This window comes from Schistocerca americana, chromosome 2, assembly GCF_021461395.2.
Source record: "Schistocerca americana isolate TAMUIC-IGC-003095 chromosome 2, iqSchAmer2.1, whole genome shotgun sequence".
NCBI lineage: Eukaryota > Metazoa > Arthropoda > Insecta > Orthoptera > Acrididae > Schistocerca > Schistocerca americana.
Window position 1 is genome coordinate 29,710,811 of NC_060120.1, and position 25,304 is coordinate 29,736,114.

At 43.6% G+C, this 25,304-nt stretch overlaps 1 protein-coding gene across 1 annotated transcript in view; it reads right to left on the reverse strand.

Moving 5' to 3' along the window:
• LOC124589533 (leukocyte elastase inhibitor-like) overlaps positions 1 to 25,304 on the reverse strand; it is a 64,446-nt gene that overhangs the window by 34,634 nt on the left and 4,508 nt on the right. Inside the window, exons 2-3 of the mRNA XM_047131560.1 lie at positions 24,370 to 24,762; positions 985 to 1,265 (exon numbers count right to left, since the gene is read on the reverse strand). Of these exons, the coding sequence (XP_046987516.1) occupies positions 985 to 1,265; positions 24,370 to 24,762 (674 nt within the window). The remainder of the gene's footprint in view (positions 1 to 984; positions 1,266 to 24,369; positions 24,763 to 25,304) is intronic.

Here is a 25,304-nt window from a genome sequence, read left to right on the forward strand (position 1 = left end):
GTTTGGCGACATCGCGGTGAACGCACATTGGAAGCGTGTATTCGTCATGGCCATACTGGCGTGTCACCCGGCGTGATGGTATGGGGTGCCACTGGTTACACGTCTCGGTCACCTCTTGTTCGCATTGACGTCACTTTGAACAGTGGACGTTACATTTGAGCTGTGTTACGACCCTGGTTCTACCCTTCATTCGATCCCTGCGAAACCCTACGTTTGAGCAGGATAATGCACGACCGCAGGTTGTAGGTCCTGTACGTACCTTTCTGGATTCAGAAAATGTTCGACTGCTGCTCTGGCCAGCACATTCTCCAGATCTCTCACCAACTGAAAACGTCTGGTCAATGGTTACTGAGCAACTGGCTCGTCACAATACGCCAGTCATTACTCTTGATGATCTGTGGTATCATGTTGAAGCTGCATGGGCAGCTTTACCTGTACACGCCATCCAAGCTCTGTTTGACTCAATGCCCAGGCGTATCACGGCCGTTATTACGGCCAGTGGTGGTTGGTCTGGGTACTGATTTCTGAGGATCTATGCACCCAAATTGCGTGAAAATGTAATCACATGTCAGTTCAAGTATGATATATTTGTCGAATGAATACTCGTTTATCATCTGCATTTCTTCTTGGTGCAGCAATTTTAATGGCTAGTAGTTTAAATCCATTACTTTCTTCTAAAAAGAGGCACGGCAGGTGAGAGACGTACCTCCACGTACAATGGCTACAGGGAGCCAACCATTACCATGATCGAAATTATCGTTAATGTCAATACTAAAATTAAGTCTGCAACCACAGAAAACACAAGGTCCGTCTACAAGTGCGGTAGCACCAACACTCTTAACTGGTATGCGGTTCTTCTTGTCTCCAGCTGTTGTAGCGAACTCGATGTTCTCGATGGTTTTATAGACTGTCTGTTTAGAACGGCGACGAATTCTCCTGTGAAAGAACTTGATGCGACAGAGAATTATGCAAAGACGGACTTACTTGTCGTCGGCGACGAGCCCGGAGAGGTCGGCCTGGAGGGGGTCGAACAGTCTGCGGAGGCCGGCGGCTTGCAGCGGCTGCTTGAGGCTGTAGCTGGCCTCCAGCGAGAAGCGCGGCAGCATGTAGATGACGTCGTCGCGCTCCCTGGCGGACGCCAGCAGCTGCAGCAGCGACGCCGGCGTCAGCGCCGCCCCCAGGCGACGCGCGCCCGCCTCGCCCTCGTCCTCCGGCAGCAGCACGAACATGGCGAACTCGCCGCCCTTGTAGGGCAGGCCCAGCACCTGCAAAGGGCCAGCGCTCGGCGTCAGCGCCGGCGGTCCACTCCACGCTGCCTCGAGCAGTTGACTTACCTCCGAATGTTGGCCATGTGTGGTGCAACGAATGACGTGACTCATTATGCGTCACAGGGGTCCGCTTTCGAATAGTATGGAGACTCATACACTTAACGTCAGACGTAGATATCCGTACAAATTATAAAAATTGATGAACATATATGTCCTACATCTCCTTTTAAAATATTGGACCGAATTCTGCCGAACTTGGTACACACACCATTTACTGTCTGGAGAGAATTGCTCTGGGGGTAACAACCACTCACCGTTTGAAAGGGCGTGTTTGTAAGTGAAAGAACAGTGTAGACCACGAGGCGAGGATACCCATACTTTAATGATCCAGTACTTAAGAACGAGATCTGTTAGAGGTTTGCAACAAACTTTAATTCATAACTGCGGACCTCTACCAAACTTTTTCTCGCTAACGGTGAAAGGAAAAGAGTTGAACGCTTACTGCATTATCGCCGTTCCTGTTGTAAAACTGCCACATGAAGCATGACTTTTAATTTATTACTTCTGTACTACTAACAGGATTCGTGACACATTTTACAGGCAGTATTCACATATACCACTGAATAAACCAGAAAAATCATGTCGCAGAACGACGCTTAGTTCAGAAAATATGACGGCATAAACACTGAAATGCGTGAAAAACTACTGCATGGCAGTTTACTGCTTTTGTAATACTAACTGTATTCACAACACATTTCGCGGGCAGTAGGGACATATAAAACTGGATGTACCTGCAAAATTATATCATTGTACGGCACATAGCTCAGGAGATCTACATCTACGTCTATGTGATTACTCTAATATTCACAATAAAGTACCGGGCAGAGGGTTCAATGAACCACCTTCAAGCTGCTTCTCTTACGTTCCACTCTCGACCGGCACTCGGGAAAACGAACACTTAAATTTTTCTGTGCGAGCCCTGATTTCTCTTATTTTATCATGATGATCATTTCTCCCTATGTAGTTGGGTGCCGACAGAATGTTTTTGCAATCGGAGGAAAAAACTGGTGATTGAGATTTCACGAGAAGATCCAGTCCCTCCTGATGCGGATCCCACACCACACAGCAGTACTCGAGAATAGGGCGGACAAGCGTGATGTAAGCAGTCTCTTTAGTAGACCTGTTGCACCTTCTAAGTGTTCCGCCAATGAATCGTAGTCTTTCGTTTGCTCTACCCACAATATTATTTATGTGATCGTTCCAGTTTAGGTTATTTGTAATCGTAATCCCCAAGTATTTAGCTGAATTTACAGCCTTCAGATTTGTTTGAGTTATCGCGTAATCGAAATTTAGCTGATTACTTTTAGTACTCATGTGAATAACTTCACACTTCTCCTTATTCAGGGTCAATTGCCACTTTTCGCACCATACAGATATCTTATCTAAATCATTTTGCAAGTCGTTTTGATCATCCGATGACTTTACAAGATGGTAAATGACAGCATCATCTGCAAACAATCTAAGACAGCTTCTCAGATTGTCTCCTATGTCGTTAATATAGATCAGGAACAATAGAGGAGATACAATGTCATAAATGCATGAAAATTAAACTACTGTGCAAAATTCGCTAGACGTAGGCCTACAGATTACCTATGGTAAACATGTGTGAAATACATGTGACATGTGCATATTCAGGCAAAGTCACATGTAAAAACCTGGTCATGACCCTCCGTTACGATTTCAGTCAAATTTGATACAAATATTAGGAGCACTCTGAAAAGAAATACTATAGTTGTGACTATGACAACTTGGAGAGAGAATGGAGGGCGAGGTGATCGACAGACAGCAAGGGTGAAGGAGGATATAGGAAGAGGAGGAGATTGACAGAGACAGGGAAAATGGACAGACACAGGGGAGAGGACGAGATGGACAGAAAAAGGAAAGAGGAGATGGACAGAGTTGTAGGAGGAGGAGATAGGCAGAGAAATGAGAGAGGAGGAGATGAAGAGGAGGAGTAAATGGACAAAAAGGGAAGATGAGGAGACAGAGAGAGAGAGAGAGGGGGAGAAGAGTAGGAGATGGAGAGAGAAAGGAAAGGCGAGGAGATGAAAAGGGAGAGGGGCAGGAGGAGATGTATAGAGGGAGGAGGAACGAGGAAACAGAGAGAGGGGGAAGCGGACATTAACAGAGAGAGGGGGGGAGGAGAATTACCGCGGTGGGGGGTTGAGGGGAAGAGATGGACAGACTGGGAAGGTGTTGATGGAGAGAGGAGGAATGGAAACAGATTGACAGTGTTGGGGGGGGGGGGGGTGAGGAGATGGACAGAGAGACGGGCAGGAGAAGATGGATAGATAGTGGGGAGTGAAGGAGGTGAACAGGGAGAGGGTTTGGTGGAGATGAGTAGGAAGCTGGGATAGGAGGACATAAGCTAATAGATGACTGGAATAAATGCATACGCCGGAAATGCCTGGTACTCAGCTAGTTTTAATTATAAAGGAGTCTCACAAACATATGGAAACACCGCCAGAAATGCACGCTCGAACGAACATAAATGAAAATGCCAGAGAAATCTTGACGTTGCGCTGTTTTATTTACCCACTGTTGGCACCTGTGCATCGTTCTCCTTACGTTGCAAGTATCAGTTGTGGTCGTAACAGTGTTCTGTGTAGTCGTGCGTGCATTACATCTGAGCTAAGTGAAATCGAACTTGGGCAAATTGCTGGTACTCGTATCGTGGTTACTTCCGTATGTAAGGTAGCCGAAGTGTTCGATGTTTCAAGAGGCACCATATCGAAGATTATACCACATACAGGGAAAGTAAAAAACATCATCCGGTGAGTCACAACGCGGACGAAAGTTTGTGTTGAGTGATCATGATGGACTGACATTGAAGAGGATTGTGACAAACAAATAAGAAGACGACGGTTACAAAGATAATTACAGAACTTAATGTCGCCGTCGTGACCCCTGTCAGCACCGAAAACATCAGCTAGAGAGCTCCATAACCTGCGAATTGCGGGGCGAGTTGGAATCCAAAACCACACATCACTGATGCAAACGCCCTTAACGGGAAAACGTGGTGCCGAAGCGATAAAATCTGGACAATGGAGCAATGGAAGTAACTATTTGGTCGGATGAGTCTTCTTCCGCATTGTTTCCAACTTCCGGCAGAGTTTACGTCTCAAGAGTGAAACACGCTGGGGGATGAATGGCGATTCGGGGAGCCATATAGTGGTATTCCATGGACCCGTGGATACTCCCAATGTCGCATTACTGCTAAGGATTATGCGCCCATTTCGGCCTATTAGGACCGTACCATGGTACAATGTTTGTTCCCCAATGGTGGTGCTGTGTTCCAAAGCGAGACTGCCTCTGTTCAGACGGCTCTCGTTGTCGGGGACTGATTTTGTGAGGACGAGGATGAATGGTCGAAGTCCCTCAGCCACCACCAGATCTCAGTGTTACTGTGTCTCGTGGTCTGCTTTGGAGAGAAGGTTATGTGACAGCTATCCACCTCCAACATAGTTACCTGAACTTGTCGATATTTTGTAAGACTAAAAGTTGGTACCAACGGGTTCCCTTTAGCGTATTAGGCACCAACTCAGTTTTTGGTGTTTACATTTTTTTTAACTGCCCATGATGATACCGCTATTCAGAAACTCATGTCGTTGTGGTAAAATTATAATTATCTCTCTCCCACACACTGGACTCACATTCTGGAGGATGATGGTTCAAATCCTCTTCAGTCTACCCAGATGTAGGATTTTCGTAAGTTCCCTAAACTGCTTTAGGCAAACGGCACGCTGGTTCCTTTGAAAGGACATGGCCCATTTCTGCCCCCTATCTTGCCTAATCCGAGTTTGTGCTACGTCTCTAAGGAACCTCGTTGTCGACGATATTTTAAACTCTAATTTTCGTTCCATGCTCGGACACTCGAGAGTAGCAACAAACGAAAAATAAGAAAGACTGTTCCCAGTGTTCGGCAGAAAATCACAGGTAACACCAGTCTACAAGAGGGGAAGAAAAATCCACAAATATTACCATCCACTATCTTTGACACTGTAATTTGACACTGTAAGCCTTGCCGAACGTGCGCTTGTTTGACAAATGGCGTGATGAGGCCTGGCTCAGGAGACAGGCGGGCTTTGACAGTCGTCAGAAGACAGTGTGCTGCAGCACACGATTACTGAGACTCTGCCGTTGGCGATATTTGCCGCGCAAGACTGCTGGGCAGCAGGTGAACTGCGACGTTGTCGCTTATGGTTTTTCCTGACGAGTGGTCGTTTCAAGGCGTGAGGAGGCCGATATCGTGAAAAGTATTCTTCTTCTCCTCAGCGATCACAGGCCATTGAGGCGTAGCGCCGTACACCGATCCTGCCTTGGAGGCGGTTAAGTGGGATATGTGTCTCAGAGCTGGATAGTGACAGATGGTGACGCGAGACTGGACGCGCACGTAGTTTATGTATCAGCCGATAGATGACAATATTGGATAGGGGGACTGTTATTTTAGTTTCGATTGTGCCCACTAGAGTGCACTAAAATAATAGAATGTTTTTCATAAACTGTTCTAGTATTTTCATAAAGTGTTATTATGTCTTTTTGTGTATGTAAAATGTTATAGAAGTGTTTTAGCAGTATGAATGATTCGTGAGTGTGGTTTAAGATTAATATGAAGATAATTGTTTAACGAGTTATGTAGTAGGATTTAGTGTGGGAACATTTCGAAGAAGTATGGATATGGACAAAGGGGATTTTTGTAGAATAGATTTGTAAAGTAAGTTTATGGTAAAGGGAAAGTTAATTCAGGTATAAATAACAGTAGTAAATAATTTTATACATAAGCAAAACTTCAGCATATTAGATAATTACGTCGGTAAAAAGTGCAGTCGTTAGCTTTACTATTTTGCAAAAGTAAACTGACCAATGGTAAAGCAATATTCTTCGCGCGCCTTTCTCGGCTGGTAAAGAAGACTTAGAGTATTCTAGAGAAGAATCGAAGCCTAGCCATGAAACAGATCGGACGTGTGTAGTAGTAGTTCCGATGGAAATGAGAAGTTGCCGGATCTAGCAGTGTTTCATACATCAAAAGTGTTGGAAAGTGACCGCATAATTATTCCGATGTGTGTGTAGAAATTTCGGAATTTTTAAGTGAATTTTGTGAGGAGAAAAGACATATATTCCGCGTGGCGTATTGAGCAGGTCGGTGGCTAAAACTGTGACTGCATTTGGTACCGACAGGCTTAATATCTGGCGAACATTCTCAATCAAAAACAAACAGTATTTTTGTAGCTGTTAAGTTTTCGGGAAATGCAACACCATAAACTTGCTAACGCGAGTGCAAGGGATTGTGAGTGACTGTGTTAAGACTAGCACGGGCTTGGCAGTGATACTTGTTCACCAAAGTTTCAGAATATATTAACTGAGGACAAAATTTCCAACCTGTCATTTCTTGTGAAAACTTTCTCCCGAAACGTAGATTAGTGACTTTAATTGCAGCCTGGTTCACGTCGAAGTACAGTTGGTTTCACTCGGCTTTGCTACTGATGATCTGCTGAGACAATGTTCACAGGTAGGTGCAGGTCCGTCGTAAAAGGACGGAAAGAACCGCGCCGCCGCACCATGCAGACCACGCGGTGCATCAACCATCTGCTTCCACCGTCTTCTATCTCTCGCAGTCTCTCTCCACCCTGCGGAAATTCCTAATGCTGTGATGTCCTTCTCTATGTCATCTTTCCACCTCGTACGTGGTCGCCCCAATGGTCTTGTTGCCTGGAGAGTTCCTTCAAATGTTTTTTGGTGATTCTGTTGTTTCCCATTCTAGCCACGTGCCCAGCCCATTGCAGTCTCCTACTTTTTAATTTCTGGATGGTAGTGGGTTGCTTCATTAGCTGGTAAATTGCATTGTTCTTTCGAATTCTCCATACGCCATTCTCCAACACAGGTCCCCAGATTTTTCTCATTAATTTTCTTTCGAAAACATCCAGTTTTTCTCTTTAATTCTTTGTAAGCGTCAAGCCTTCTGAACCGTACAGTAATATGGGGCAGATGATAGTGTTGTATATCTTCATCTTTGTGGTGATTGACAAAACTTTACTTTTGAGTGGGTTGCTTAGTGAGTATAGACATCTTGACTCTGAGGCTATTCTTTCATTTATATCCATTGTTATGATATTTTTACTGTTGAAACGTGATTCAAGGTATTTCAACTCGAGAACTTTTCTGAATTTAGAATGTTGGTCAATTTCAGTGTAAGGAGTAGGGTTTATGACTCGACCTGTTTCCATATATTCTGTTTTCTCTTGGTTAATCAAAAGCCCCATTTTGCTGGCACTGTCCCTGAGAGATCTATACATGTCTTTCAGTTCTTCTTCAGTTTCACTCAGCAACACTATATCATCAGCATAAGCCAGGAGTTTTACTTCACTGTTTTCGAATTGGAGACCATTGTATAGATGCAAATTACTCTCCCCAACCACTTTCTCTAATTCAAGGTTGAAGAGGATATGTGAAAGAGTGTCTACTTGTCCTAAGCCTGATTTAATTGGAAAGGAAGGGGATATGGATCCCCTGAACTTCACTGCTGCCTGGGAGCCAACTATGCACAGTTTTATCATCCTAATGATTTTACTTGGTGCACTAAATTCTCGTAACGTGTTGTAGAGGTTATTTCTGTGGATGCTGGCGTACGCTCGCTGGAAGTCAATAAAGAGATAGTGGATGTTTTTTGTCAAATTCCCAGTGTTTCTCAAAGATCTGTCGTATAGTTAACAAGTTATCAGTTGTGGAACGGTTTGTTCGAAATCCAGCCTGGTAACCTTGAATAATGTTTTCTGAGTAAGTTTTAAGTTATTACAGAATGATCATTGACAGGATTTTGTACATTATGTTCAGCAAACTGATTCCTCTGTAATTTCCACATTCCACTCCGTTTCCTTTCTTGTGTGTGGCATAAAGTATTGCAGTTTTCCAATCTTCAGACAGTGTTTCAGTTTTCCATATCATTGTGATAAGGTTATAAATTTGCTTGTCCGTTTTGCTTCCACCTTCTTTTAACATCTCTGCTGATATCTGGTCCTCGACTGCTACCTTGTTTATTTCAGCTTTTGAATGGTGTGGAAAGTATTAAGACAGCGAATTGCAGGTATTACACGGCCCTACATTAGTGCTAATAAGGCTACGTAAAAGGCAACGTCACCCTATGACAGAGGGAAATTAGATGTGGTAACAAGTTTAAGGAACCACCTCTAGGTGGAATTATACATTACCCAGACACGATGAAAGGTGTAGGTTTTATCTTTAAAAAGTAAACGCATCAAGCGATCGTAACGAAGTGTCCGCTGAGAGCTCTTGATTGGCACCAACAAACACAGTTTGAATAATTAACTGAAATTTGATCTTGATGATTAGGAAAGCATTTGTGTAAAAAAATAATTCGCAAACCAAAGAGTGTAGCTACAGTATAGGATAATAAATCAGAACAGCTACATGTAGATTCATAATATCTCGTAGCTTTAATAGTCAATGAAGCATAACGCTAATTTTGGCCGATGCATCGATGATACTCAAATAAATCACAAACTAATAGTCCCCAAGATGCGCAATGATAAATTTAAGATTTTTACTCACTGAAAAGTCCTTGCGTACCTTCAAGAAACAATAAGTAAAATTTGCGTATAAAAAATACTGACCTTGGCTTACATTTCAGAGGTATAAACTCGTAAGAGACAGTTATTTGAAACGCTTACATCTATAGCTCTAGCAGTAATATGCACAATAAGTGAATTTATGAGTTTTTCAGCAAGAAATTGACGGTTATACAAGGGCAGTTGTTCTTTGACGTGCTTCGTGATGACTGGGTGTTGTGTGATGTCCTTAGGTTAGTTAGGTTTAAGTAGTTCTAAGTTCTAGGGGAACTGATGACCATAGATGTCAAGTCCCATAGTGCTCAGAGCCATTTGAACCATTTTTTGTTCGATTGACGTGGTAACTAGTTTTTAAGAGCTAGTAGATGCAGACATATGCCGATGTGCAGTGCATCAGTCTCAACTGGAAACGTCTGAAATATTTCGTATGTCAAATTTCTTCACGAGTTCGTGAAATTTATAAAAGTTTTTCGCAGCGGATATAGTTGGTTAAACATTCAACTGCAGCTTGATGTTCAAGACTTACAATAAGTAAATTATTGAATGAATTTGTGGATCAGTCTGTCGTTACACTCACAGCGTGTAAGTACACGCCAAGTCCCCATTTTATTTAGTAACCTATAGCCTCACTGTGTTAGGATGATTTCATTCCCATAGCTATATCTTCCCTTCAACTTAGTCAGTTATTAGGAAGCTAGTTGAATAGTAATCGGTCAATGCGACGATTGTGTCGCCCGTACGCTAGACAATAACGTAGCCAACAAATGATGGAACCATTTTAACCGCGGTAGGCTGTCAATTTTATTCTTTTACTGCACCGTGCATGTAAATTACATTACTGCTCAGTTTCGGCCTTAGACCATTATCAGATGCATGATACCGGTAATCTATGTGTCACTCAATGATTTTTAAACCTTTTTGCATGTGACACACACATCACCAGTATCATAAATTGATAATGGTCTAAGGCCGACACTGGCGGTTACTGTAATTTATATGCACTGTGCATTAAAGGAATAAAACTGATAGCCTACGGTGGTTAAAATGGCTACAGCATTTACAAGATACATTGAGGCTTAGGACCCGTCCATGGATAAGTTATTAGCCAACAAAGTTTAAAGATTTATTGGGAATAAGCCATTTATTTTCTTCTTCTATTTTCGTGTGATGAAAATCACAAAATAATTTCAAAATGCTATTATTGGTTTGGACCTGTTTATTTATGTTGCCAATGCAACAAAAAGCTTTGTTCAAACTTTGCAGCATGTACATTCAGACTAATTATCACGACTGGCTGGTCAAAATCGATAACAGGATTTTGTAATGCTTTTTTGACTGTCATCGCCATAAACTAAACCAAGGCAATGAGGTATCGCGAACAGAACAGCCCCTCCACGCCAACCAGTATGGAATTCCGAAACATCGGCCGTGAGACTGGGCTCATGGTTTTGGAACAAAACATCTGGAATTGATGAATCAAGATTATCTGGCGGAAGCAGTAGTTCTTTACTTCAAGAAAACTTTGTACTCCTTATCACAGCAACGCTTGCTCAATGCAGAATCATCAACAGGTGAAGGAATAGCTTCAGATGTGCTGTTCATGACGTATATAAAGGACCTGAAGATGGTACTAATGGTAAACTCGGGCACCCTGCAGATGATCCAATTTATGTATCACAAAGTAATATAAAAAAATGAAAAACATTTAAATGTAAAGCTGCTGGAGAAGTGTGTTTGGGAATAATCATAAGGAGTGGTTTTCGTATGTGAAGCGCATTCGAAAGGTGGTCTGCCAAGGTTAGTGAAGGCCGTAAGGTTTTCTTTAATTTTTTATTTTGAATCATCAGTTTTCCGGCTTGTCTGATGCGGCCCACTATGACTTCCTCTCCTGTGTCAACGTCTTCGTCTAAGAGCACCACTCGCACCCATCGTCTCCAGTTATTTGTTGGTTATATTCCACTCTCTGCTTCCCCTGCAGTTCTACAGACGTGAGGATAGAGGGTAATAAAGGACGGCCAAGAAAGCCATTGAGGAACGGAATAGTTGAAGTAGTGCTTCAGAAAGTACCATGGACGAAATACACTACTGGCCATTAAAATTGCTACAGCAAGAAGAAATGCCGATGATAAACGGGTATTCATTGGACAAATATATTATACTAGAACTGACATGTTATTACATTTTCACGCAATTTGGGTGCATAGATCCTGAGAAGTCAGTACCCAGAACAACTACCTCTGGCCGTAATAATGGCCTTGAAACGCTTGGGTGGCTGCCCATGCAGCTTCAACACGATACCAGAGTTCATCAAGAGTAGTGACTGGCGTATTGTGACGAGCCATTTGCTCGGTCACCATTGACCAGACGTTTTCAATTGGTGAGAGATCTGGAGAATGTGCTGGCCAGGGCAGCAGTCGAACATTTTCTGTATCCAGAAAGGCCCGTACAGGACCTGCAACATGCGGTCGTGCATTATCCTGCTGAAATGTAGGGTTTCGTAGGGATCGAATGAATGGTAGAGCCACGGGCCGTAACACATCCAAAATGTAACGTCCACTGTTCAAAGTGCCGTCACTGCGAACAAGAGGTGACCGAGACGTGTAACCAATGACACCCCATACCATCACGAAAGTGATACGCCAGTATGGCGATGACGAATACGCTTCCAATGTGTGTTCACCGCGATGTCGCCAAACACGGATGCGACCATCTCATGCTGTAAACAGAACGTGGATTTACCCGACAAAATGACGTTTTGCCATTTGTTCACACAGGTTCGTCTTTGAGTACACCATCGCGGGCTCTCCTGTCTGTAATGCAACGTCAAAGGTAACCGCAGCCATGGTCTCCGAGCTGATAGTCCATGCTGCTGCAAAACGTCGTGAACTGTTCGTGCAGATGGTTGTTGTCTTGCATACGTGCCCATCTGTTGACTCAGAGATCGAGACGTGGCTGCACGATCCGTTAGAGCCATGCGGATTACATGCCTGTCATCTCGACTGCTAGTGATACGAGGCCGTTGGGATCGAGCACGGCGTTCCGTATTACCCGCCTGAACCTACCGATTCCATATTCTGCTAACAGTTATTGGATTTCGACCAACGCGAGCAGCAATGTCGCGATACGATAGACCGCAATCGCGATAGGCTAAAATCCGACCTTGATCAAAGTCGGAAACGTGATGGTACGCATTTCTCCTCCTTACACGAGGCATCACAACAACGTTTCACCAGGCAACGCCGGTCAACTGCTGTTCGTGTACGAGAAATCGGTTGGAAACTTTCCTCATGTCAGCACGTTGTAGCTGTCGCCACCGGCGCCAACCATGTGTTAATGCTCTGAAGAGCTGATCATTTGCATATCACAGCATCTTCTTCCTGTCGGATAAATTTCGCGTCTGTAGCACGTCATCTTCGTGGTGCAACAATTTTAACGGCCAGTAGTGTAGTTAGTAATCGCGATTGCAGATAGGAAGACCTGGAGGTCGGTGTATCTCTCCTGCCTGTGTGTACTCCGCGAGGTAGATCAGTGCCGTATTAAATAAAGTATGTAAGCACTTCCGCTTCTCTCCAAGGCCACTGTTCACACTTGATGTATCGAAGGCTTCCTCGTCGCTTTCGCTAGGTAGGGAGGAATGCACAGTAAATGCAGATGCGCGGTGGATAATGAAGTAGCATTCAGAGCTAGAGTGAGTGGTTAGTTTCAAGTAAAAACCAGTAGAGACGTCGTCATGTATTCAACTTGAATCTGACAACGAAAGAGGCTCTAAAAAATTAATCACTCTTAGGTGGGAAACTGAGTAAATCCTCTGATGATAAAATGCAAAAACTTACGAAATCATCATTCACTTTTTAGAACATCGTAGCATCCACACATAATCGTATATTTTGAAAGAGAGCTTCTGCTCCGCACCACGAACTGCCTGCGAGGTGACTGTGCCATAACTTTATCGTCACCTTTGAGAAGCCATGGTGCAATCAAAAGTAGTATCGCAGCACCACATGATAACATATTAGTGTATCTGTATTCTTCATCATGCCTTTTTTCCCAATAATACGAAATACACTCCTGGAAATTGAAATAAGAACACCGTGAATTCATTGTCCCAGGAAGGGGTAACTTTATTGACACATTCCTGGGGTCAGATAAATCACATGATCACACTGACAGAACCACAGGCACATAGACACAGGCAACAGAGCATGCACAATGTCGGCACTAGTACAGTGTATATCCACCTTTCGCAGCAATGCAGGCTGCTATTCTCCCATGGAGACGATCGTAGAGATGCTGGATGTAGTCCTGTGGAACGGCTTGCCATGCCATTTCCACCTGGCGCCTCAGTTGGACCAGCGTTCGTGCTGGACGTGCAGACCGCGTGAGACGACGCTTCATCCAGTCCCAAACATGCTCAATGGGGGACAGATCCGGAGATCTTGCTGGCCAGGGTAGTTGACTTACACCTTCTAGAGCACGTTGGGTGGCACGGGATACATGCGGACGTGCATTGTCCTGTTGGAACAGCAATTTCCCTTGCCGGTCTAGGAATGGTAGAACGATGGGTTCGATGACGGTTTGGATGTACCGTGCACTATTCAGTGTCCCCTCGACGATCACCAGTGGTGTACGGCCAGTGTAGGAGATCGCTCCCCACACCATGATGCCGGGTGTTGGCCCTGTGTGCCTCGGTCGTATGCAGTCCTGACTGTGGCGCTCACCTGCACGACGCCAAACACGCATACGACCATCATTGGCACCAAGGCAGAAGCGACTCTCATCACTGAAGACGACACGTCTCCATTCGTCCCTCCATTCACGCCTGTCGCGACACCACTGGAGGCTGGCTGCACGATGTTGGGGCGTGAGCGGAAGACGGCCTAGCGGTGTGCGGGACCGTAGCCCAGCTTCATGGAGACGGTTGCGAATGGTCCTCGGCGATACCCCAGGAGCAACAGTGTCCCTAATTTGCTGGGAAGTGGCGGTGCGGTCCCCTACGGCACTGCGTAGGATCCTACGGTCTTGGCGTGCATCCGTGCGTCGCTGCGGTCCGGTACCAGGTCGACGGGCACGTGCACCTTCCGCCGACCACTGGCGACAACATCGATGTACTGTGGAGACCTCACGCCCCACGTGTTGAGCAATTCGGCGGTACGTCCACCCGGCCTCCCGCATGCCCACTATACGCCCTCGCTCAAAGTCCGTCAACTGCACATACGGTTCACGTCCACGCTGTCGCGGCATGCTACCAGTGTTAAAGACTGCGATGGAGCTCCGTATGCCACGGCAAACTGGCTGACACTGACGGTGGCGGTGCACAAATGCTGCGCAGCTAGTGCCATTCGACGGGCAACACCGCGGTTCCTGGTGTGTCCGCTGTGCCGTGCGTGTGATCATTGCTTGTACAGCCCTCTCGCAGTGTCCAGAGCAAGTATGGTGGGTCTGACACACCGGTGTCAATGTGTTCTTTTTTCCATTTCCAGGAGTGTAGTAGTATTTGTTATCTGTTACCATGATGTGTTACTATATGTTACCATGGTCTGTTATAACCCACCATGTACACCGTGCGCACTTAGAAGAATTTGTTTTAGTAACCCAAAGAATCCCTGAAGTGACAATGGTACTTGCTGCCTGGTACGTACATCGAATAATAATGCGAAACAATGAAAAAAATCCGGGTAAGTCAGAATAGGAGTCACACACCGAGGCTTCCGAACAAATTAAATTATGTATATAGATTGTTCATCTATCCCGGGTGTCGAGAATTTCGCCGATTTTTGCCTGTTATCGATGTCAATATTGGCAACGTATCAAAATAGGTAACATAAATAGCCGTATCTTTTGAATGCGTTGACGCAGGAGCTACAATTCGTATACCGCAAAGGGACCGTGGACCTTAGAATGTGACACAAATTTCAACTAACTAACTCCGTCCTCTAGAAAAAGGGATATTAACAGACAGGCAGACAGGCAGTCCGATAACATATGACAAAGTTTTTTTTTCGTTTGTAGTAAACACAAATTAAAATTTTCAGGTTTTGTCCCTTTAGTTGTACTATGAAACCTTACTTTTTGCCAAATTTCATGATTCAAGGCCAAAGTAAAGTACCTATAGCTTCGACGAGGGGTGTTATTGGCAGTATGTTTTGCTTACACTGACTTAAAAGCTTACCTTTCTTACATCAGCAAGGGACCATACACCTTAGTATGCGACGTGAGTTTCAGCTTCACATACCTACCCCTTCCTGAGAAAAAGGTGTATTAACAGAGGGACAGACACACTGTCGGACAACAAATAACAGTTTTTTGTGATATAATTACGAATCAACAATTTTCGGATTTTTTCTTTAGTTGTGCAGTGGAAACCTGCTTCTTGACAAATTTTTGCCGAGCGGGGTAGCCGCCGCGCGGTCTCAAGCGCCTTGTACGGTTCACGAGGTTCCCCCGTCGGATATTCCAGTCCTCCCTCGGGCACGTGTGTGTGTTGTCCTTAGCGTAAGTCAGAACAAGTAGTGTGTAGGCCTAGAGACCGATGACCTCGGCAGTTTGGTCCCTTAGGAACTTACCACATGAAAATGAAAAATATAAATTTCATGATTCCAGGTCAACAAGAAGTACATTATAGGCTTTGATGAGTGAGTTTATGAGTATCAAAGTATGTGACACAAATGGTCGTATCTGTTTTTAGCACTGACTAAACGGCTTCAATGTTTTACAATACTAAGGGACCGTGGACGTTAGTGTGTTTCATAAATTTCATCTCGATATCTATCCGTTACTGATAACAAAGGGTCATAACAGTCGGACACACCGATAGACAGACAGATAGACAATAAAGTGATCCTGTAAGGCTTCCGTTTTTACCGAATGAGCCACGCAACACTGAAAGGATGAAGTACCATCCATGTGCTTCGCAAAGAGTTGACTGACATGCATTTTGTTGATAGGTGACGTGGAAAATAACTTTTCGTCATTGATATTAAGTACTCTTCACTGCACAAGGACCAAGTATAGCACTGGTGTTAAGTAAAATAAGCCATTTAAGTGGGAAAGACGTAATTAGAGAACAGCCACCCCATGGAAAAAGCCCCATCAATTCTTTACAAACAATTTCGACTCCTGTGTAACTTTTAGTGAAGACAGATGATCCAAGAGAAAAAGAATTTCACATGAAATAAAAGCTGTTAAGGTGTACTCATTAAAGCTTCTTACTACCAAACTGTCAATAATAAACACTGAATAGGTTTAGAACATGCTTCACCGTTAGAAAATGTGCAAATGTTTCTATGGATAAATGAAAGAATTATTTCACACTGTACTTTTAAGAAATGAATTATGTTCTTATAAAGTGTAACTAGTTCCCCAGAAGTTTAGTAGTGATGAGGTACCTGTTTCTCCGATTAAGAATCATCTGCTGTGAGACGCTTGTGTCATTTTCAACCAATACATCAATACAACGTACATCTTCTTTTCAGAATGGAATGGCTCCTGCAGGCGACTAACTTCTTCATAAATGAACATGCAGGATCTGCGTAAGCGTGTTGGAAACCCAGAGCTTGTATGGAAGGTTGTGAAAGTGACTCCATTTAGACACAAATCATTATGCGTATATCTGTTGTTCTTACGATACATAACCCAGTGATATGCAGGTCGAAATCTCTGCGCTGGCACATACGGACTTCTTCCCTGCAAGTAAAACTCATGGACACTCGTTGTGTTTTGCTCTGAAACAGCAGCCATTAAGCATCACTGTGATCATTAAAGAGGTAAGGAATTACCGATATTGAACAACAGTTAATAACTGCAAATTCCCGTGGAAAACATTACAAAAAAGTGAAGGAAGGGGAACTTGCACTGTCTAGCGTACAATGAAACTGCTCACAGTGTGTATCTTCTTTCTGCTCCCACTGACGTAGAACATTTCAGGATCATATAGCTTCACCATACAGTCATTCTCAGGATTAACAGAGCATTGTCATGATGTTCTGATGAGTTCTTTAACTCAATATTGAATATCTTGCTTCAGAATAGTTTGAAGTAGCATCCGTTTCAGAAACACGACATTTTGAATTGACATCCTGTAACTAAAGAAGCTGCAGCAGCAAACGCACATACGAGGTGTGGCTAGAAAAAAACCGGACTAGTACTGGTGAAACAATCAAACGAATGCAATAAGGCTGAAAGTCGCGTGGCCTGTCACGTGACTCTCGCTCCGCCTACTGCTCGAGTTTCATCCGCCTCCTGTACTCAGTCTGCCCGTGGCGTCTGTTTTAAGTAGTTGACGTTTTGTCTGTGCGTCGAAAAATGTTGAGTGTACAGAAAGAACAGCGTGTTAACATCAAATTTTGTTTCAAACTAGGGAAATCTGCAAGTAAAACGTTTGTAATGTCACAACAAGTGTACGGCGATGATTGTTTATCGCGAACACAAGTGTTTGAGTGGTTTAAACGATTTAAAGATGACCGCGAAGACACCAGTGATGACACTCGCACTGGCAGACCATTGTCAGCAAAAACTGATGCAAACATTGAAAAAATCGGTAAACTTGTTCGACAAGATCGCCGTTTAACAATCAGAGCAGTGTCTGAGTTAACAGGAGTTGACAAGGAAAGTGTTAGGCAGATTCTTCATGAAAGTTTCAACATGAACAAAGTGTGTTCAAAAATGGTTCCAAAGTGTCTCACAATTGAACAGAAGGAATGCCGAAGAATTATTTGTTCTGACATCCTGGAAAAGATTGAAAGTGATCCCACCTTCTTACAAAATCGATGCATTGGAAAACTCCTGGTTCTCTACGACAAAAAAAAAGCACGAATGTCAAAATCGAAATTCAAGGCAATGATGATTGTTTTTTTTTTTTTGACATCAAAGAGATTGTGCACATTGATTGGGTGCCAGAGGAACAAACAGTGAATCAGCATTACTACATTAGCGTCCTGGCTACCCTACGTGAGCGAGTACGGAGAAAACGGAACGATTTGTGGAGAAAAAAGTCATGGATCCTTCACCAAGACAATGCCCCAGCTCACAGTGCGTTGTCAGTGAAGACGTTTTTGGCAAAACACAACATTCCCATCTTAGATCATCCACCCTACTCACCCGATTTGGCCCCCTGTGACTATTTTCTTTTCCCTAAAGTCAAGTCAGCTTTGAAACGAACTAGATTTGAGACTGTTGAAGCAGTAAAAGAAAAAGCGACGGAAGTAATGTATGGACTTACCGAAAATGATCTGCAGCATTGCTATGAACAGTGGAAAATTCGTATGGAGCGGTGTAGAGACCGAGGAGGAGAGTACATTGAAGGAGATAACATGAAATTGTAAATAATTGTAAATAAATGTTTTTTCCAGCATCAGTCCGGTTTTTTTCTAGCCGCACCTCGTATTTTAATGGAGAACGAGTTGACTTTTTTCCGTCTATTTCTGGAAGAAAATATTCATCTACAACACTGATGGAATGAGAGTAGTGGAATGGAGGGAGAAAAGGCGAGACCTCACGCACTGCAGACATATAAAACATCATCGAACAACAGTGCTGGAGTTTTCCCAGAGTTGGACTAACGTTGAGTTTCTTTCAGTGATACGTAGAATGATGCACACGTATCTACAAGAGCACTTTCAGTTCTAGTTGAGTCTTTCTGAAGCAATCACTGTCTAATAATATTTTCAGATCTTTTTTTCTCAAACCTCGTAAACATGATGTTTATTTATTTATTTAACCTGGCAAGATTAGGGCCATGAGGCCCTCTCTTACATCTAACCAGGCAGATGTTGTTCCGGCGTATCGACAAGCGGCGTCACGAAGACGAAGACGAAGATCGTAAGAGCAGATAAGGCTGTGAGACTACGCCAGCCAATGGCCCGCTGACAGAGCGCCCTCTAGCCGAAGACAATACCGCCGCTGCCAGCCTCGGCCAGGCAGCATTACGAGGTGTGTTTTTTAAGTAACTACCGATCTGAAATTAGAAAAAGACGTGCTAAGATATCTCAATAATTTTATTTTTACATGATAGCCTGTACCTTAATCTACTTTTCTACACAATTTCCGTCAATATTGAGGCACTTGTCATAACGTTGTACCAGTTTTTGAATACCCTCCTCATACAAGTCTGCCGCCTGACTTGTTAACCACTGCATCACCACTGTTTTGACTTCGTCATCGTCTTGAAGGCGTTGACCGCCCAGGTGTTTCGCAAGTGCAGGAACAGATGGTAGTCACTGATAACAAGATAGGTGCTGTATGGGGATGATCTAGAGTTTCCCAGCGAAAATACGTATGAGATCTTTGGTCTGATTCGCCACATGCGGACGTGCATTGTCTTGCAGCAAACGATGCCCTTGCTCAACTTCCATGGACTGTTGCTTTGATTCTGGTGTGACGTAGGCCACCCATGTTTTATCGCCCGTAACAATTTGGCTTAAGAAATCATCACCGTCATTGGGGTACCACTCAAGGAAAGTCAATGCACTGTCTAAACGTTTGGTTTTGTGCACATCCGTCAACAGTTTCGGTACCCAACGTGGGCACAATTTTCGGTGATTCAAGTGCTCGGTCACAACACTACGAGAAACATTAGGAAAGTCATCCCGCAAGGAGAAAATCGTAAAGCGTCTGTTTTCTATCACCTTATTGTCCACTTCCTGCACCAAACTTCCATTAACTCTGTTGTTAATCATGCACATTTGTGAGGCCATCTTTAAATGATCTAAATATCTTAGCACATCTTTTTTTTTAAATTTCAAAACGGTACTTACTTAAAAAAAACACGGCTCGTAGCACAGCACCAGGCTGGGACTCGCACACCAGCGCAATTGTAGACCAACACTACGACAGCAGTTAATACAGATCCATATCCATTTCTTACATGGACATTGTCTGTAACGAAGAACATTACTTATTTGCATGTCGCCCATCGCTTGCGACACGTTCTTATAAACACAAAGTTAAATACTGTAAATCTTCTTTATTATAATAAAAACTACTTATGTGATTCGCCTGAATTGTTGTATAGCATTCCGAGAACGCAGCATCCTTTAGGCATCCCATACGAAAGAGTGGCAGGACCCCACAGATGGTGTATTATTTAACCCTATCACGTCTACGGCCATATATGAACGCCCAGCAGGTAGAACTGACAAACAGCTAATGGCATACGTGGACGTCCTGCTGGTACAATGTTCAGACGGCTACGGGCATTCATTTATGCCAGACAGGTAAGGAGACCTGACGGCTGTGGGCATTCCCGTACGCCCAGCGCGGGAGCAGGTCAACAAGCACAACAGAACGACGACTCGCTGTTGTCCTCATTAGTGCATATACGTTGTCACGGAAATTACGCCTATGGCCTGAAGCGGCACACTGCGAAAGGAGAAATTTACTCTTGCTATGTGTTGTATGATAAGATGACGGTGGAGTACATCCACAAGAATTTTAATGTGCGATCGAAATTGTTGCAATGCACAGTGATTGGCACCATTGTGCAAATGAATTACAGTTTTTTAAAATAATTTGTAAAGCCAGCTAATTTTCAACCAAATTAATTAGTTAATTACTTACCAAATTTTAAGTATTTTGTGCACCAGAATGTTCGCGCACGTGGAAATAAAAAAGACGCACATCTAAATTACTATCATGAAATTTATTCTGTTTTTTTACTAGTGCATGTGAGTGAGTTTCATTTTTATTTTCAACATTGTTATAGGTTTCTGTGTAACATTTCCGTCATTTCTTATATTAATTGTCAGGCAGTGGGTTAGTAATTAAAAAAATATACTCAGTCCATTCACTTTCCCGTCCATCTTATTATTTCTCTTACGAGCAACTAAATTAATGTTTAATTTTTCTTTGTTCTCCGCAGTAGTGGGCGTAACGCGTTCGCTAAGAGTTGTGGTTTTTCGTGATTTCGAATGTTTAGTCTGACAGCCTCACGTTCCTGAATTTTTTGTAACAGAATTATATTAGATACTTATTTGGGAGTTAAGACATTCTCTAGGTGCACTGTACTGCTGAAAGTCGTAAATATTATTTGTCCACACAGATAGCTACCCCAATGGGCACAGTTTTTTTCATTGTGCTGCCCAGCAGAGATGTGCTAAGAACTGTGATACATACAGTTAAAATCATATCAATGGAGAACCATATCAGCGCTGCCATAAACCTTACAGCCTCTGTGATTAGGCAAAATGACTTTCGAGAATTTGACATTCTTGTGTACATAGTTCCACGTAGTCAGCGCATTCACAACTTTCCCACTAGAGCGCGCCCCGCTAAGCTCAACAGCGCAGGCGCAGCGCTCGTCCGTCTCCGCACTACGAGATGGCGCTGCCTTAGAGACGGGCCAAATTCTGCTTCCGCTGATCTGCGTATTAATATGTAACGCAGCCAATGAGATTGGTGCTAATGTAGAACCTTTTCTTCTCGTGGATCACACTCGCGCAGTGATACATGAACGTGCTAGGTATTATAACGAGTGTACAGACCTCCAACTAGTTAGTCTGCATTTATCTGCATTAGTCTGTACCAGTCTATAGTCAAGTTTCAGTCTGCACCTAATAAGATTACCATATTCCTGTACATAGCCATGAAGATAAATGTATAGACACTTTTGTCAAGTGTCAGGGATATGTGAGAATAAAATTAATGTACCAAGACCAAAGGAACTTCAAATTGTCAATTGTAAATAGCATCCAGAATCAAGTTACATAAGGTTTATGCTTGTTACTATTTTAATAAATGTGTGTGAAAATTAATCAAGTTCTGTTTAAAGTTGGTCACCATCTACTTTAAGCATGCAAGTGGCATTTCTATCGTCTGACCTAACGGCAGAAGATAAATACGCCACGATAAGACCACAAGACATATTGCTGACACTCGCCTACTTCGTTAGAGTGACAAGTCAAATAATCTGATGGTGTGTGTACCGAAGGTCCTACAGTACGCACATCACAGACATCATGTCAACTGTATCTGGAAAACGCAAATATAAGCGAGGATAGAAACGTTCTAAGGTGTTCAACCGCATTGTGGTAAAGTCTTTGTTCTGCAAGATTCACAGTCGGTTGCTGAGTCAACTAAAGCTATGAACTCAAATCCAACGCACACAACTGACTTCTTTGATTTTAAAGTGCTGCTGAAACGTTGTAGCCAATGCAGGCATGTAAGATCCCTAAACGAAGTATGATCGAAGTGTCTCATATTCATCCATGCCAAGTACTTATTAAAAATTCTTATTCTGAAACTGTGGTGTCACCGCCAGACACCACACTTGCTAGGTGGTAGCCTTTAAATCGGCCGCGGTCCGTTAGTATACGTGGGACCCGCGTGTCGCCACTGTCAGTGATTGCAGACCGAGCGCCGCCACACGGCAGGTCTAGAGAGGCGTCCTAGCACTCGCCCCAGTTGTACAGACGACTTTGCTAGCGATGCTATACTGACAAACTACGCTCTCATTTGCCGAGACGATAGTTGGCATAGCCTTCAGCTACGTCATTTGCTACGACCTAGCAAGGCGCCATTACCAGTTTGTATTGAGATTGTTATTAATGTACCATCAAGAGCGATGTACACCAATTATGGATTAAAGTTAAGTATTCCAGCAGCAACGTACCTTATTGGCTATATTAATTACATTGTCGTGTTCCAGACCTCACGCCAGTCTGCGTGAGCGTAAACGCGTGCCTTTCGGCATCCTCGCATAGTGACTTGGCTGTCTTGCCAAGTCACAACAGAAACAAACGAAAGAAATGTGTAAATGGATTATAAAGTGGAAACACAGTGGCAGATGTATGCCATGCCGTACTTCATCTGAACGAGCAGTCATGTGTATTAATCGCAAAACAAAAAGCCTTTTTGGTCCCAGGTTCAAGTACTGGTCCGACACACAGATTTACTGTCAGGAAGTTTCATATCACTATGTTTTACAATAAGCAACCGTGTATATTTGATGTCACGTATGTATGGGTTCTGACCCAGTGCTTATGCGGAAGCTTATAACCACTGTTATAACACTGCTAGCTTGTCCAAAGGGACAAACGAGACATACATCAGCATGTCGGTTAAATATGATAACAAAATTGTTTATCCACACCTACAAACATTTTTGTAATGAATATTGTGTTTCACGGCATTTTAGTTATTACGTAATGGCAGTTTCGTACTATTACTATTTTTATATATTTGACTCCTTAGTCTTAACGTAACATGTTACGTAAATTACGAACGTTGTACTTCTAGCTTCCCATGCCAGATGGTGGGTATTATGTTTCTTAAAAAAACCTGTGTTATACCTCACTTCATGTCATTCATATATTATTCTTTTTCATTGTCTTTTGCTCCTTTACCTGTCCTGCACTCTGACAACTTATCATCGATCTGTTTTATGTTTTATAAGTTTGTTTTTTAAAAACAATACGCCAATGTATTTTAGATATTTCCTTCCCCCTTCGTCTGCTATGTGTTTTACGTACATTTTAAATTTGAATTACTTCATGATTCACAAATGCACAAGAGTTATTTAGTGTTAATATCTCGCAAAACCAGTAATATTAAGTCTTCACGTGACACATGTCACATAGAGGGTGTGCCAAGCCCTGTCACACCGAGGTCTGCTGAACAAGTGCATGTAAACAGCGGCCTCAGTTTATGTGATCGCTGTAAGCCTGTGTCACCATTGCCTACCAATTCAAATTATATATTACAGGTATGTTTCTACCAACTGTTATGTTCATATGCAGATGTAGTTGTGAGTTTGTTTTATACTCTCTGATCGTAATGTGAAATAATTTTTAACTTCTAGCACTGAAGATGGTCACTAAGTGACCGAAAATCGATTTTGCGTTTAATAAAACAAAAAATGCCACCAATGCTGTCTCTCCTTCCAAGTATACCCATTATATGGTCGTGGTGCACAGGACACTCCATGGAGTCGCCAATCAATAAATAGTAGTGTTATGAGTGGCTGGTTGCTGTTTTCTTCTTTGTAAGAATTAACCTGCATTAATTGTACACAGCCACTGTCTCACCATGTCAGTTTTAGACAAAATAACATTTTTGTCTACCGTTATGCACGTTGCAGTGGATTACATTCCGTATTCTCTACGGTGATTCTACTTTACTACCAGCTGTTTATTCTGTTTTGTGGCAAAATAAACGCAACCTTGCAAAATTTCCGTTTGTTGCTTTAATCTTGGAGAACATGTATACACATTTTTGTACTGATCTCTCGCTGCGCGAGTCCTACTTGGACTTCTCCGGATTTTTTACGTACAAATAAGTTATGCAGAAAAAGAGGTGTGTTGTGTTTTTTCGTTTTGGCTCTCCTGACATATACGAGAATTGCCACATAGAACCTGTTCCATATCCACTGTTTTTTCCGTAGATACTTCCGTCTCACCTGCGCAGGAGATGACGGGAAGCGTTAAATAGACACAGCTAAGGGAGTTTTCTTAGACAGCAGCGATTACCTGGCACCGGAGGTCGTAGCTGTAGGCGTAGGGCACGCGCGCCGCGTGCGTCATCATCTGGACGGTGCGCTCCTCGGTGGGGCTGACGCGGAACGGCTCGGGGCGCGTCAGCTTGGCGGGGAAGGGCTGCTGCCAGGCGCCGTTGAAGTAGACGGCGCTGGCCACCACCAGCGCGGCGTCGTCGCTCACGTCCTCCAGGACGCGCGCTATGCGGCCTCGGGTCGCCGCCGACACCCACCCGTTGACGGCTGCCACGGCGGAGAAGCGGTCGCGCGCGAAGTCGACGGAGAACTCGTCGCTGGCCAGCACCTGGCGAACGTTCCGCCGGTACTCCTCGTTCAGCGGGAACGTCGCGTCCACGAAGAGGGCGCTGGCCGCGTTCGCGATCACGCTCTGGAAAGTACACCTTCAGTAAAAATTCCAATTCCCACTTCAGTTCAATACTACCTGTTCGAGCTGAGAGGAACACAGATACGTTTTTGTTACTGTAAGGACAAATTTTATTTCACCTGCATCTACATACACTACTGGCCATTAAAATTGCTACACCAAGAAGAAATGCAGATGATAAACGGGTATTCATTGGACAAATATATTATACTAGAACTGACATGTGATTACATTTTCACGCAATTTCGGCGCATAGATCCTGAGAAATCAGTACCCAGAACAACCACTTCTGGCAGAAATAACGGCCTTGATACGCCTGGGCATTGAGTCACACAGAGCTTCGATGGCGTGTACAGGTACAGCTGCCCATACAGCTTCAACACGATGCCACAGTTCATCAAGAGTAGTCACTGGCGTATTGTGACGAGCCAGTTGCTCGGGCACCATCGACCAGACGTTTTCAGTTGGTCAGACATCTGGAGAATGTGCTAGCCAGGGCAGCAGTCGAACATTTTCTGCACCCAGAAAAGACTGTACAGGACCTG